At 42.7% G+C, this 16343-nt stretch overlaps 1 protein-coding gene across 4 annotated transcripts in view; it reads right to left on the bottom strand.

The window, feature by feature from the left end:
* Positions 1–16343, bottom strand: part of LDB3 (LIM domain binding 3) — a 177171-nt gene that overhangs the window by 33419 nt on the left and 127409 nt on the right. The window contains exon 6 of one of the 4 annotated variants that reach the window (XM_033942036.1): positions 8171–8374. The exons of the other annotated variants lie outside the window; for them this stretch is intronic. Within the exon in view, the coding sequence (XP_033797927.1) occupies positions 8171–8374 (204 nt within the window). The remainder of the gene's footprint in view (positions 1–8170; positions 8375–16343) is intronic. 4 annotated transcript variants of the gene reach the window in all.

The raw sequence follows: 16343 nt of genomic DNA, 5'->3' as shown, positions 1-16343 counted from the left end.
TATGTTGAGACCACTTTTAGCTTGGCAATAAAATGGCCCCATTTTCCATTTTTCTTATTAATGGCCATGCAGTAGAATAGTAAGGGGGGGATCAGGGGGACTGTCTGCCCTGGACACTACTCCCGCCTCTTCCCACTCCTCATCTCGCCACATGCGTGCGCCCCCCTCTTACCCTCCAGTTCACTACCGTGAGCAACAACTTTAACATGCTCTTTGTGACTGTGTTGTCTCTCCCACTGATGTCACTTCCAGGTGCCGCACATAGGAAGTGACATCAGTGGGAGAGACGACCGAGTCATGAGGAACATGTTGAAGTTCTTGTTGCTCATGGCGGTGGACAAGTAGAGATACGTGGAGAGGGGGGGCACATGCGGCAGGGGGGAGCAGAGCCAAGGGGAGGGACGCTACCGTCCAGGTTGCCCCTCACCACACCACTAATGGCCATGCACTAATTTCCCTATTAGCGCATAGCCATTACCGCATAAGCCCTTTTTTGTAGGGGGTAAGGGCCATGTGCTAATCAGTTAGTGTATGGTGATGTAGCTATGCTGATTAGCACTGAACTTGTCTACTCTTCACCCCAAGCACTAAAAAATAAATTCAATTTTTTAGTGCATGGGTAGCACGTGCTGATCATAAAACTACTGTGTGAGGTCTTTATGTACCCTGTGCTAGTACGTTTCACAGCTTTGTAAAGGGACCCCCTTTATGTTTATACAACTGATATAAAATACATTAATTTTTTGTGACCCTGGAGAAACTGAAAGGACCTATTTCTGTCTTATTCTTAAGTCAGCGGGCCTTTCACAGGTATAATTTTATGTCCCAGGGAAGGATGGGTTATGAAATGACTCATAATGAATGGAAGAGGTCCATAAAACTTCTGTATGTGTGTTATTGAAGGAAAATGCATATAAGGTTCCTAACTCGTGGGTATTATACCACAGAACGAATTAAAGCTATATTCCCTGATTTTGCTACTGATGTCTGTTGGCAATATTTGTAGGACATAGGGACTTTTTTCACATTTGGTGGTCCTTTGGGAAACTTTAATCCTTTTGGTCCATGATTGTGACCTCCATGGGTCTGGGCTTGAAAACCACCTTTTCCTTGGACCCTATAAAGCTTGTTTGCTGGACCTCCATAATTGTCAGTGCTCGCAAATGGCAGGTTTGTTTAAAACACATGTCTGGCGGCAACGAAGGGCTCCTTTTACAAAGCCACGCTAGCGGGGTTAACGCGCATGACTTTTCATCATGCGCTAACCCCCGTGCTGGCTGAAAAACTACCACGTGCTCAAGAGGAGGAGGTAGTGGCTAGCCCGGCTGGCGGTTTAGCGCGGCTTTGTAAAAGGAGCCCTAAATGTGTCATTGTCGCTAAGTGGCAGCAATCTTGTGGTCCTACGCTACAGAACTGGCTTTCTAAGTTACATCATTTGGCAGAACTGAAGAAATTGACTAATAAACATTATGGTAGTTATGATGCTACTCAAGAAGGTTGAACTCTATTTGAGTTCATTTTTTCGGGTTGTGGAGACCTGATTACTGTTTAAAGAATTTCCTTTTATATGCCTTTTGTGGATTTTCCAATGTTTCTACTTTGCACTATTTTTTGTGGTTATTTTGCACTTCTGCCTTTGGGGGGAGGTAGGTTGGGGGGTTGGGTTGAGGGTTGGGAAGGGAGAGGGTGTTTTGGTTTTTCTTGTATCATTCTGTATTTCTTGGTTTTTCTATTACTGCTTTGGATTATACTGCAATATTGTTGAAAAAAAAATCAATAAAAAATAATGAAAAGAAACAAACAAAAATACATTAATTTGTTTCTTCAAGATGTTTTTCTATTGAACTCAGAGTTCTCAGCTGCTATGGAGGACTACCATTCTATAAATGGCACCTAACTATTATAGAATCACTAGTTTTTTAGCCCGTTACATTAACAGGTGCTAGAATAAATGTGTAGACAGGCATTTCTTTCTTTCTCTCTGCCCTCTGTCTGTCTTTTTTATCTTTCTTTCTCTCTGCCCCCTGTCTGTTTTCCCTTCTCCCTTACTTTTACATCCCCCATGTCCAGCAGCACCCTTCCCTGCTCTCCCCTGTCCAGCAGTAGCCCTTCTCCATTCCTTTTACCTCCCCCTCCCTGTCTATTAGTACTCCTTCTCCCTTACCTGCTCACTGTCCAGCATCCGCTAGGCTGGGCAGCCTCAGGGCTTTTGGTAGGCCGGCCCGCTTTATATTATCGAAGTGGGCCTGTCTAGTAAATGCCTCGCGGCTGCTGCCGCTTCTGGTTCGGGGGTGAGAAGGAGATGCGTTGTCAGAAGTCAGCCGGCATCAGAGATCGGGGCAAGAACGTTGCTGGGGAAACCTCCGCACACGTCGCAAACTGCCGAAGGCTCCTACTGCGCATGCAGCAACACGGAGGCACGGATCAGGGATCACGGCCTCACAAAGTTTCAACTGCGCATGTGTGTTAAGGGTTTTATTATAGTGGATGCCTAGCAGTGCCTAAGCAGACTTAGGCATTGCTATACATCCTTGAGGTAGGCACTAGTATATTAGGCCTACCTCAGACCTCAAAGCCAACCATGCCTATTCTCTACCCCTAGCCACTCGTACTTTCCAAACTAGGCTTTGCTAGACGCTGTGCTGTTTTTCACATGAAACTTAAATTAAGAATGAAAATAATTGATTTAAATTGCCTGGTCAATTACCATGCCATTTAACCCATTAAAAAATAATTAACTTAAGTGTGAATTTTAGTTAGGGCATTGCTAGGTCCATGTGATTAGAATGCCTATAAGTTCCTAACCTAGACACCGCTTATTGTATTTCTCCCAAATTGTTTTTAGCAAGAATTTTGACAATTTTAAATACTGTATTTTGCAAATATTTTCAGAATAGCCACTGTAGCAGTTTGTTTCCATCATTTTTTTGTTAAATATTTATTTATTTAGTCTGGTTCTGACATTACATAATGGTGTGGCTCACCACGGATAGTACTGATATTCCTGGGTCCCTCTGTGTGTACAGGTTACCTTTTCCTGCTCCATCTTAAGAGGCTTCAACCAGCTATAGCTTTTATTCCATAAATGTACCTCTCACATGACAAATTCCCAAGGTAGGGAGAACGAGAGGACACTCTCTAAAGTTGAAAGGGGATAGATTCTCTACAAACGTAAGGAAGTTCTTCACCCAGAGTGGTAGAAAACTGGAACGTTCTTCCAGAGTGTTATAGGGGAAAACGCCCTCCAGGGATTTAAGACAAAGTTGGACAAGTTCCTGTTAAACTGGAACGTACACAGGTGAGGCTGGCCTCATTTAGAGCACTGGTCTTTGACCTGGGGGCCTCCGTGTGAATGGACTGCTGGGCACGATGGACCACTGGTCTGACCCAGCAGCGGCAATTATGTTGTTATGTTCCCTAAACTACAAAGGGACTGGATGATCACTGTGATTTTTTTCCCCTCTAGGCTCTGCATTGAAAATACCAAAACAAAACCAGAATATCTTTCTTATTTAAGAAGCTCTAAATAGATGCAAGTTTTGGCAGTAACAAGGACTTAAAGGCCAAATAAAATTCCACTGTAAAGCCATCTGGTCCAGGAGTTTTGTTTTTAGCCATATCTTTCAGGGTCTTATACACATCAGATTCATTAATATTGTTACAGAAAAAGGTATTGTCCTGTTCTGTTATCAAAGGATGAATCAAATAAATGCTGGTCCTGGGGCAAAGATACAGGTACCTTAGTTCACTCACTTTTCCAATGTGAGCATTTACAGTACTTTTAGAAACAAGTGTGGGAGTCCATTTGTTTGTTTGTTAACATTCAAGAACAACTAACCATAAATGTTATTCTGCTGGCCAGAATAGATCTAAAGGCCCCGATCACAGATGAGCTGGCTAAATTATTGTGAATTTTACTAAATTTAGCAATAAAAACAATTCTTAGCCATTGGAAAGATTTTACGAGGATAGAATATATTACTTGGTGGAATTCTTTATGTCTCGTAGCTAAATTTTAAAGGTCTTTCGCTGAAAAGAGGTAGTTTGCACACATATCGTAAGATATGGAAACCTCTCATAAAATATAGTGATATAGCAGATTTATTGTGTTGAAATTTATTAATGTACATCCATGCTGTTATATGTTGATTATTGGTATTATCTATTGGTAGGTGCTAGTGCGCTACCTTTATCTGTGCTTTGTTTTAATTGTGTTATTATTTTTTTCTGATGTATTATATAACTGTTATTGTATAGGACGATTGTTGGTTCCTATGTATATTGTAATCTGTTATGATTTGATTGTATCTATAAGTATTATATAATAAAATATATTGAACTTAAAAAAGAAGAAGCTCTAGTATAAGTGTCTATCCTCTTTTCCAGATCTGGAATAAAATAGGTTACAGCTTTTTTGCAAATTGATCAGGTCATGCTATTATTAAATTTTATATATATGGACCTTATTTAAATATCTAGATTTTTTTTTTTTACACAAATGTCTTTAATGGGGATGCTCAGGTTATTTTAGGAAGCGATATTAACCTCCCTTGAATTCTGTATTAGATAGGAAGTCCACAGCCCAACAATAGCCCACTAAAGCTTTCAAAATGTTCTTACATTAAGGGAATGGGATTGGTCCATGGAAAATAGGTATCCAAGTCTGATTTTATGTTCTTTTCAGCTCCGCCAATTCTTTTTTGAGCCTTGACTTTTTCCTGACTTCAAAATCACTTTTTTTTCCTCAAATAACAGAAACTACTATTGAATCTACAGTATAATTTATTTGCAGAGCATGCCTGTGTTTCTCTTGCTTAGAGCTGACACCAATGAATCTACTTCTTGCTGAAGATTCAATCCAGCCTTCTTGAGGAGTATGCTTTCATAGATCTTATCTCCAAAAATACAGAGGAGTTGTTTTTAAAAAAAAAAAATTAATTAGCCAGGGGAAACCTTTTATGAAATGATTTTAGATTGCTTACACAACCATCCTTAGGGGTATTACAATTAGCTACACAGCAAATAGAGCCAAACAGAACCAAAATCCCTAGAGAGCCTAGAGTTAAAAATTGCTAGGTAAGCTATTGGGAATAAAGAAATAGATATAATGCCTGGAGTTGTAGAACTGGATTTTCAATCCCGCATAAAAATGCATAAATTTCCTTGATGTGCCTACATTTAACCATTGAAAAAAAGGGGGCTGAGGGAGGGGAGGGGATAGACAGAAGGCACAATTTGGACAGGGGAAATAAATAAACTACTCAAGTATATTTTGAGCCCCCTCTATTAATGTGTGCTATGTCTTGATGTGAAGATATTAAAGAGCTGTGGTGGATGTTTCAGCTAAACACCAAGATGCCCCACGGGTTAAACAAAATGGGGGACTGGATGGCTTCTGTAGATTAAGGGCTCCTTTTACAAAGGCGCGCTAGTGGTTTTAGCAAACACTTAGTGCGCTCTAAAATGCTGCGCACGCTAGCCGCTACCGCCTCCTTTTAAGCAGGCGGTAATTTTTCAGCTAGCGCGCGCTAATCTTGTGCGTGCGCTAAAAACACTAGCGCTCCTTAGTAAAAGGAGCCCTAACTGTCAAAATTTTGCCTAAGAGTTTTGAAATACAATTTTTCAGGCCAGCTATTGGCTCCCTGAGAGAGTGACATCAAGGGGGAATCTCCACTTTAGAGTTAGACGTTGCGGCCATCTTTGGCTTCACAGCAGCCGAGTGAACGGAGTAGCAGTAATGCTAATAGTGTTTAGCAATGTTGTGTTTTGATTTAAAGTTATGGGTATAGACACTTGGACTGCAGCATAATTTAGTATAAGAACATAAGATTTGCCGCTGCTGGGCCAGTCCCCTCACGTGGCGTTCCTTAGGTCAAAGACCAGTGCCCTATTTGAGTCTATCCTTTCTTACATATGTTCTGTTCCAGTAGGAACTTATCTAACCTAGTGTTGAATCCCTGTCCTAGTCTTGACTCTGAGTCTTTCCCCTAAAACAGCCTCCAGAAGTGTAATTTTTGTATGCTTTGTATTATTATATTTTTAGAGTCTTCCCCGACCCTGAGGAAGGATACGAAACGTGTTGGAAAAAAACAGGGGAGGACGTGTCAGTTAAAGAACATATATTGCAAAGCTAAGTCAGAAATTATTTAAGCTCTTAGCGATATTATAAAATGAAAAATTAAAGAATAATTAGAAGCAAAAGACAGAGTAGATATAATGGGACTAATGTGGATTGCAGCCGCAGTCTGAAGATCCCATACACATTAAGTAATATAAGATGCAAATTCTTGGTGCAGCTTAAACGCTCAAATGTGTATAAGTTTTGGGGGGATTTTGTAAATTAAGCGGTGCAATATTTGAGAATTTGTCTACGTGTGAAGGGCAATTCTGTAACTGAGTGCTGCATTTATGCACCATTGGTCCCCAAGTATATGAAGAATTCTTTTGGTATTTTGGTGGGTAAGTGTACCCGCTATGCTATAAGGGTGCACAAAAATGGCATAGCAGGTAAATAAATGTAAGAGCGGTGTTCACACAGTTGGAGTAGGGTAGGAGTATGGACATGGGAACCTTAACGAGTACTGTAAGTTACACACACCTTTGTGGCATTTAGGCACCTGCAGTTACACCAGGTCTATAGCTAGTGTAACTGTTGGCACCTACCAGATGATATTCAAAGTGAGGTAACTGGCTGGAAAGAGCCGTAACTTAAAGGTCCTTTTATTAAGTTGTGCTAGAGAGGTTAAAGCACGTGACTTTTCATCACGCACTAACCCCCGCGCTGGCTGAAAAACTACCGTTTGCTCAAGAGGAGGCGGTATCGGCTAGCGCGGCCGGCGGTTTAGCGCGTGGTATTACGCGTGTTAAACCGCTAGCGTGCCTTTGTAAAAGGAGCCCTTAGTTAAATCACTTGGTCGTGGCAACCCAGTCATTTCCAGTGGCACTTAACTGGCCCTCCTCGCTAAAAATGACTGGTTAGCTCAAAATCTAAAGCCAGCTATGTTGAGAATGTTCCAGGGGCAGAGTCCAGTTAGGTCCCGATATTCAGACCTACTGGCATAAATAACTGTCCTATCTGTGGTCCCCTTTTACAAAGCTGCGGTAACAATTCCTTGCGTGGCAAATGAGACGAAGCCCACAGAAATTGAATGGGCTTCTTTCCATTTGCCGTGCCAGGAATCACTACCGCAGCTGTATAAAAGGGACCCTTTATGGCTGGTCGAAGTCTAGACAGGGCTCAGCCCTGAATTTAAAGTTTTAGTACCAGATGCAAACAAACAAAAAAAAACCTGCTGTCCTTCGCCGGCTGAATAATCAGTTGTCTAGATTTTTGGCAGGCCGTTGTCAGGTTACACTAGTAGTCTATAACAGAAGCTGGATGTCCAGATGCCATTATAGAATAGTCTTTACTGTATGGCATTAGGGCACCTATATAGGAGTGCCCAATTATAGAATAACCCCTTATAAGTGTGCATTAATTTATTTGTACACTCCATAGTGTACAACGGGGCAGGGGATAGGTAGTAATGCACCCTATAGTTACCGCATGTTAACTGTTACCACATCAGACAAAGCAGATCACTTAAGACCGCCTCAACAGATGTAAAGCAGAGGCGGCCAACCTTGGCCCTCACCAGGTCGGGTTTTCAGGATTTCCCAAATTAATATGCATGAGATCTATTTGCATACAACGGAAGCATGCAAATAGACCTCATGAAAATTCATTGGGGAAATCCTAAAAACCCAACTGAATTGCAGCCCTTGAGGACCTACTGTATGTTGGACGACCCTGCAAATCGTTACCTCTCTTCAGTAAAATAGCCTCTGAATTGTAAAAAAAAAAAAAAAATGTAGACACATGACTAATGTACACACTTTATGCACTCATTTGAATCAACTGAAGGTATGTGCATACTTTTTATTCATTTAATAAATAACCTGATCTTCAAACAAAAACTATACAGCTCCTTTGTATTTGATAATCGGTCAGTTTGTGCCTGTAAAATGCTGTAAGCCATCTTGAACTTTGCTTGGAAAAGACATTCTGAAAATCCAAATTTCCCTTTTAAGTTTGTTTTTCAAGGTAGCATATACCACGATCTGAATGGAAACCCTAGTTAATAGCTATTGATCATGTAGAACAGACAAAAGGCTTTAAAATTGTTCTTACCTAGTGATCTCGCTGCCTCTAGCCTGCGCTTGGCCAGCAATCGCATCCATAATAGCATCTTGTGAGTACATGCTGATTGGAGTATTATACTGAGCGTGAATAATAGTGGCTTTGCCTCCAGGGCCCTTCACTTCGATGGGTTTGTGTGTAGACAGGGCAGAGTCTTTCAGCAGATTGGGGTTGAAGCGGTCATGGTGCTCAGAGCTGAGAGGAAGTGAAGTGAGGTTTGACGAAAAGGGGAAGCGAGAACAGAATATAAGCAGGTGGCAAAAGAAACATTCAAAGAAGTGTAGGTGTTTGGCCAAGGCATTTCATCCCAAAAAACTTTCAACTTATTGAATATGAATTTGACTTCCCTAACAGTGCTGGAGAGACATTCTCCACAGTACAGCTGTATGATCTCGTATGACAGTGCCCTATGCCATAAAATAGGATGTTAGCTAGCCACACCATGAGGAATTCTAATTGACAACCCAATTATTGTTTTTCATTTATGGATGTTTTTATGTAATCTGAAGAGACATGGCTTTGGTGTAAAGTTGTTTTTTTTTACTGTGTGCCTTATGTCAAGGAGAAGAGGGAGGGTGTTTGTAGCACACTAGACTACTAGGGCTTTGAGATCTGGGAGCTTTTTTTTTTTTTCTTTTATTGATTTATATTCTGCATCAGGGCTGGGGGAATTAGAGGCCTACATGAGGTCACGAGAAGCTTCCAAAATAAACCTTCAGGACCATTTAAACTACAGAACTACTGTATGAAATAGGCCCTTTTTGGTAAGATTTTTATGGAGTATGTAAAATTCCTGGTTATGGCAACTTGCAAAATTCAGTTACGGGACAGGACTGAGTTACCTTTCTTGAAAATTAAGTCCTCACTGAAAACACATTTCTTCTGTTTAGCAATTGGAGACCAGGAGAGGTTATGACCAGCAGTAGTGGCACGCGGTACACCATTCTAGTATACTTTTCTTAATTTTAGTCTTTATTCAAGATTCTTAGGAGGGTGGGGGGGTTCTCTTTCATGTTGAAATTATAGTTTTTTTCATATGTGTTAAATTTTGTATTTTATTTGCAAACCTCCTCGCTGACTCGTATAAGAGGTGATCTATGAAGAACAATAAACCATTTGTATTCTGTAGATCAATTCACAAAAATGGGCACAGATAGAAGAAAATATTTTGAAGGTTACATGGGGGCCTTCATTAACCTCCCCTTTTACAAAACCACAGAAACGTTTTTAGCGCAGGCCGGCGCTAAAATCCGCTTATGCAGTTTTGTAAAAGGGGGGAGGAGGGGGATAAATTATATCACTTTTGAGAAGTGAAAACAAAATGTTGTGAAAATCCTGGTTATTTAACAATTGGTCAACATTTTATTAAAATATTTGTGTTAGAAAAATTGCTACAAAAATAACTTCTTTTTAAAATTAATCACACTATCACAATTCCTCCTGAAAATGACTATGCAAAAAATGCCAGCATATAGCCTGTAAATTATTTAAGGTGTGCAAGTTTTACCTAAGACATAAATTTGTCACATGACAGCATTCTGCATGAATTAAAGGGTGCTAAAAACACAGAGGCATGTTTGCCTGATACTTCCAACGTTGTGCTGAGAGGACCTCTTCAGAAGAGCTAGCTTTTATCTCATGTTAATTCTCCTTCACCATGTATCTCAAGTCATTTTAGCAATTAAGCCTTATTTTTAGCACTGTGGATTCCATAAAAGTCTACTTATTTTTTGATGATGAAATGCCTTCAGGTGGTAAAGAGAGGAAGTAGTATAGCAGTGAAATTCAAACAGTATGCAAACACTTACATACAGAGCATGCAGGGGACTGCACATGATTTCGGCACGCTCTTGTGCTACATGCATAGGACTAAGGGAATATCAGCTCTTCAGGGATCTTAAAATGCCAAAAATTAATATTACAAGCAAAAGGTAACTAAACATGCTTTATGATTAAATAGATTTACTTCAATGCGTGAAGAGGCCTGGATAAAGTTTTATTAGGCATTGTAAACCAACCATCTTCTACTCTCTTCTGATAATTCATGCATGTCATAAAAGTGACCCAGGGCATCAAAAAAGCTTAAGGGTAGGATAGGGACTGAAATAATTAAAATAAAAAAGAGATGCTTCTTATTATGCTCCTGTTTGATAACCACTCTGTTTCACACCCTCATTTATACCTTGTTTCCTACGTTAAAATTAAATATTCCTATCCCTTACTATGGTCTTGATTTATCAATGCATATTTTCCAAATCTGTCTGTGAGAAGACAAGGTCAATATATCATTTACTTCAGCAAGAAGTCGGAGCCAAAGCAATTCACCAGCCCACTGGTTCTCAGGGTAAGACAAAATTGACCACACTAGCTATTTCTTACAATTGAATACAGCATTTGCTGTATTAGCAAGAGAGAAAGAAAGTACAGAGTTTTTACAAAGTAAAGAAACCAAACACCACCATGATAAATGATTGCATCTTCTAGCCTCATACTCCACAGGTGAATTTCAAGCCAGCCACGCTGAGAGGATTGCTTTATACACACACACAAAGCATAAGATGATACATGTTCCCAAAATATGAAACTAATAAGATAAACACGAGACATCTGCTCATAGAGAGGAAAAACAGGTCAGCTTGTGAAAGTTCCCAAGCAGTGAAAGCAGATGTTCTGTCTGAATCTCAGTAAATAATTTGGTTTCTCACAAACCCTAGCAGACACAATAGGCTTTATTGATAAGAATTTATATTCCAGCAGTGGATTCAATTCCCACCAAGCACTAAACATTAGTGTCAGCAAACTCTGCTAATAAGCAGCTTGCCATAGTCGAGTTGAGTCGGTACAAACAATGGCCAACTCGCCATGTCTACCTGTGACGCAGTTTTTAACCCTATGCAATGCTATCCTACTTAGTATAAGGCCCTATAATATATAGGCCCTAAGATAGGGCCCTAAGCTAAACAGTGCACTACATCTTTCCCCCCTGCACCCCCACATGCACATTGCTGCAGGAAAATTTACTGTTGCTTATGGTCACATTTAAGGATTTAGGAAAAGCCCTGAGTCTCTTTTGCTTGCATAATTAAAAAAAAACCAACAAAACTTATCCTTACCTAAAACTCCAATTTCCTCTAACTTAAGTATGAAAATATTCCACAAGTACTAGAAAACTCATATGCAAAATGAAGTAGGGAATGCCTGTGTCTCTTCAGAAATCAGACCACTCAAAACACAGTGAAATTGCTGTAAAAATTCTTGCTGATGTCATCAGTCATCATATCTGTGCAGAACAACACAGCTTTATGGACAGAACTAATAGTAACTTCTTTCCTGACCTTCTCAGGGCATTGCTTAATTTTTTTCGAAGACCACTTCCCTTACTGTTATGCATCCATAAAATACATCAACAACACTTATGTTTCCATAATTGCTGCCAATTAAAATCATTTGCTGGGCACATGATTTCCAAACCGTACACTCGGCAACAGAAAATGATAGTCCAGCCTCAACAAATATGAGGTAGATGCAGTTCAGCACTCTTCACAGCAGCTCTATCCCCTGGTGAAATATTTGTATCGGGAACCTTGATCACAAACTGACGACAATGCATGACTTCACATGGTGCCATATTTCTTGTCCCATACTATTTAATCGATCCTTCAGCTGACCTCAACAAACAGTGGACAATTCGAACAATCCATGCAGGCCACCCAGCCAAAAATCTGCTCACTGTTTGCAGTTTCAACCAATCTGAATGTTTTCCAACATTCAGCTTTGCTGTCTGCATTTTCTTTGAGAGTAACAGAACCATTTTGAATTGCATTATACAAACTGTCTGATGTCCACAATTGAGATGGTTTACAGTCATTCTTACAGTGCTAAAAAAAGACTCCTCAATGCAAAATAAATGAATGAATTGAATATCTAACTTGGAAAATAAGTAAATTGAATTTTCACATACACTCAGAATTGTGTGATCCGATCAAGAGCCTTAGCTCCTATAGCCGAACCCACCGCCCCATCACTGTGTATGACTTAAGTGGAAAAACTTAAAGTGAACGTGCTGTTCAAACAATAAAACTATTTTTGATGGCAAAAGGAGGAGTAAACATTCCCACTTAGCTTTCTGAAGTTTCAACAGGTCCCAACATGGACCATGTTTCGAGGTTCTTTTTCAAGGAGATAATGTAAGCAACTTAAATGCCAAACAACAGGTAGTAGTGTGATTTGGGCAAACAATCTTGTAGTCATATATGAAGTGAAGTGGAAAATATTTCTTTACTTCTTCATTCGAAAATAGTTTTATTGTTTGAACAGCATGTTCACTTTAAGTTTTTCCACTTAAGTCATACACAGTGATGGGGTGGTGGGTTCGGCTATAGGAGCTAAGGCTCTTGGTCGGATCACACAATTCTGAGTGCATGTGAAAATTCAATTTACTTATTTTCCAAGTTAGATATTCAATTCATTCATTTATTTTGCATTGAGGAGTCTTTATTTAGCACTGTATCCAACTACTTTGACTTCTTAGTTCTCAACGTTCTGATAGAACAAACCTCCCTACTATTTTTCGTGACTAAGTTACAGTCATTCTTAGACATCTTGACTGACATTTCACTACTCTTACACACAGGACTGAACTGCCCAGGCCCACCCAAATGTCAGCTCAGATCACCAATCGGATTCCTAACTGCAGTCAGTCCAGTCCTTCACAGTCGCACTGAGCCACCCTCGGCCTCAACCACCAGTGCACAGAACCGGCGTTTTGGTTTTACGGGGGAGTCCGCATTGAGGTTGAGCTGAGCCTGCTCAGTTGTCTCATCACAGTTTTCTGGCTAAGTTGTGCAGACATTTCCCACTGCAGCTTTGCGGATCCATGGTAAATTGTCTCCCCCAAAGCTGCTGGCAGCTTCTGTACATTGTGCAGCAGGCAGCAGAGCTCAGGCCTCCAGCTGCAGCACACAACTCCCCCAGCTGCAGCCCAACAAGCACACACTACAGTGATCATCAGGGTCACTAACCTCAAGAAAGCAAGGCAAGTTCAAGAAAGCAGGTAAATACATAAATATAATTTTATCATGGGTCAGTGGATCATGGGCACTGATTGTGATCCATATGACCCATTCAATATTGTTGATCCATTTGACCCATAATCAGTTCTGCTATAGTGTCATAAAGCAGCAGATAGATTGGGAAGGATGAAGATAGGCCTTTAGATTTGTCATCAACATCAATATTTATAGCAAGTGGACTAAGCTAAAAGCCAATAAATTTTGCATGTGATTGGCCACAAGGACAACTGGACCAACCACCTCAGGTATGAAAAATGTGTTAGCCCACTTGTCTATAACACCATCCAGTTGCAGTGAGACATCCATGCCTCTTTTCCACCCATGAAGCTGTTCATATATTGTTCAGTTGCAATCAGACAGAGCAACAACTTGGTTCATGCCAAAAAGCACCAACAATCCCAAAACACCAGCAAAAACATAAAGCATTTCATACTAACTTGGCAGCCAGATTGGTTATGACCTAAGGAGAAGGGAAGAGGAAGCCTAGTTTCTGTCCCAGAACATAGCATACAGTTAATGTGCAAATTACACAGGCCAACAACAAAAAAATCTTGGTGCCTTGGTTTTTTTTACCTGTATACTGATTCAGAAAATTCCATTGGATAGAACGCATCAGCTCTAGTTTCTTAGATATGATTGAATTTATTAATTTATTAATAATAGAGCCAGACAAAACAAAGATTGGCCTCCGAGGGAATATATGGTGGTTGAAGGACAAAATGTAAATCAATGAACCTTTGGTAGCATGAGATACAGTAGAATTATACTGCCACCACTACATAGAAAACTAGGCCTGATGAAACAATTTGTAAAGGCTTTGAATAAAGATGGTTCCTTGTATTGAATACGTGGAGGGGCATAATAAAAAAAAAACATCTAAGTCCCCTTTTGGCCTAAGGCCTTAAACGTTGAAAGTAGAAGCAGGGAAAATGTCCATTATCAAAAAAACGTCCAAAAGGAGTTTTTTTAAAAATAATGGCCTGCCTCTACATTCAGCTGTTTAAACGCCCAGACCACCACTAAGTCTAAACTTATACCATATAATCAACCTATAAAAAGCCTAAGTCCCAAACGTCCAAAACAAGGGCATTTAGACGAAGGAGGAGCCAGTACTTCGCCTAAAAGCTGGATTCTGTAACCGGTGTCTGTCAAAAACAACACCGGTTACAGAATCCCCCCCCCCCGACGACATCGGGGCAAGACGGTGCCCAAGCCCTATTGCCCCGCGATCCCCAACCCCCCCCCACGGGCCAAATCCGTTGGGGCCAGGAGGGAGCCCAAGCCTTTCTGGCCTGGCGATCTTCCCCCCTCACCACACGATCCGGCCAGGAGGGAGCCCAAGCCCTCCTGGCCCGGTGATCTCCACCCCTCCTCCCCACCACACGATCTAGCCAGGAGGGAGCCCAAGCCCTCTTGGCCCGTGACCCCCTCTAACCCCCACCCCCCACTAAAATACGGGTAGGAGGGATCCCAGGCCCTCCTGCCCTCGACGCAACCCCCCAACGACTGCCCCCCTGAACCCACAATCAGCCCCCCCACCGACCCGTGATCCCCCCCACCGACTCCACGACCTCCCCACCCCCACCCCCCTTCCCCATACCTCAAAAAATGTTGGCTGGACAGACGGGTGCCAAGCCTGCCCGTCCGGCAGGCCAGCCAGTACAGGAATGGGACCGGATTGGCCCAGGCGGCTCATCTGCCCACAGGTGGGGCCTGAGGCGCCTGGGCCAACCAGAATAGGCCCGGGTGCCTTAGACCCCTCCTGTGGGTGGGGCCTTAGGCACATGGACCAAACCCGGCCCATGTGTTTAAGGCCCCGCCCACAGGAGGAGCTAAGGCTCCTGGGCCTATTCTGGTTGGCACAGGCGCCTCAGGCCCCACCTGTGAGCGAGGTTTGAGCTATCTGGGCCAATCCGGCCCCATTCCTGCGCTGGCTGGCCTGCCGGATGGGCAGGCTTGGCACCCGTCCGTCCGTCCAACATTTTTTGAGGTACGGGGAAGGGGGGTGAGGGTGGGGGGGTCGATCGGGAGTTCGGGGGGGGGTTGTTGGTGGAGTGCATCTAGGGCAGGAGGACCTGGGATCCTTCCTGCCTGTATTTTAGTGGGGGGTGGGAGTTAGAGGGGTTCGCGGGCCAGGAGGCTTGGGCTCCCTCCTGGCTGGATCCATGGTGAGACCCCACCTGGAATACTGTATGCAATTCTGGAAGCCGCATTACCGTAAGGATGTGTTGAGACTGGAGTTGGTCCAGAGAATGGCCACCCGGAAGGTCTCGGGACTCAAGGATCTCCCGTACGAGGAGCAGCTGTACTCACTCGAGGAACGCAGAGGGGTGACATGATCGAGACATTCAAGTATCTCACGGGCTGCATCGAGGTGGAAGAAGATATCTTCTTTTTCAAGGGCCCCGCGGCAACAAGGGGGCATCCGTGGAAAATCAGGGGCGGGAAACTGCACGGGGACACCAGGAAATTCTTTTTCTCTGAAAGGGTGGTTGATCGCTGGAATAGTCTTCCACTTCAAGTTATTGAGGCCAGCAGCGTGCCTGATTTTAAGGCCAAATGGGATAGACACGTGGGATCTATTCACAGAGAAAGGTAGGGGAGGGTCATTGGGGTGGGCAGACTAGATGGGCCGTGGCCCTTATCTACCGTCTATTTCTATGTTTCTATGAGATCGCCGGGCCAGGAGGGCTTGGGCTCCCTTCTGGCCCCAACAGATTCAGCCCAGGGGGGGGGGGTTTGGGGATCGCAGGGCAGGAGGGCTTAGGCTCCCTCTTGCCTCATTGAGTCGGGGAAGGTCAGGGTGCCGCGGGGCAAGAGGGCTTGGGCTCCCTCTTGCCCCGATCGTACTCAGCGGGGCCAGCGGGGCCAGGAGAGCTAGGGCTCTCTCCTGGCCCTATTGGAGTGGTAGATCGCTGCAGGAGAGATGGGTCATCTCTCCTGCCGCTTTAGCGATCCCAAGTGCTGCGTTTGGCGGCACTTGGTGGTATCGCTATTGCGGCAGGGGAGATGACACATCAGCTCAGCTCAGCGGCCCCTTTTTCGGCACTTATACCTGTTTTGACTTGGTCTAACTCAAAATGTATAAGTGC

The sequence above is a fragment of the Geotrypetes seraphini genome, chromosome 4 (assembly GCF_902459505.1).
Source record: "Geotrypetes seraphini chromosome 4, aGeoSer1.1, whole genome shotgun sequence".
Lineage (NCBI taxonomy): Eukaryota > Metazoa > Chordata > Amphibia > Gymnophiona > Dermophiidae > Geotrypetes > Geotrypetes seraphini.
Note: the sequence above shows the minus strand (reverse complement) of the source record. Positions and strands in the feature narration are given on the sequence as shown.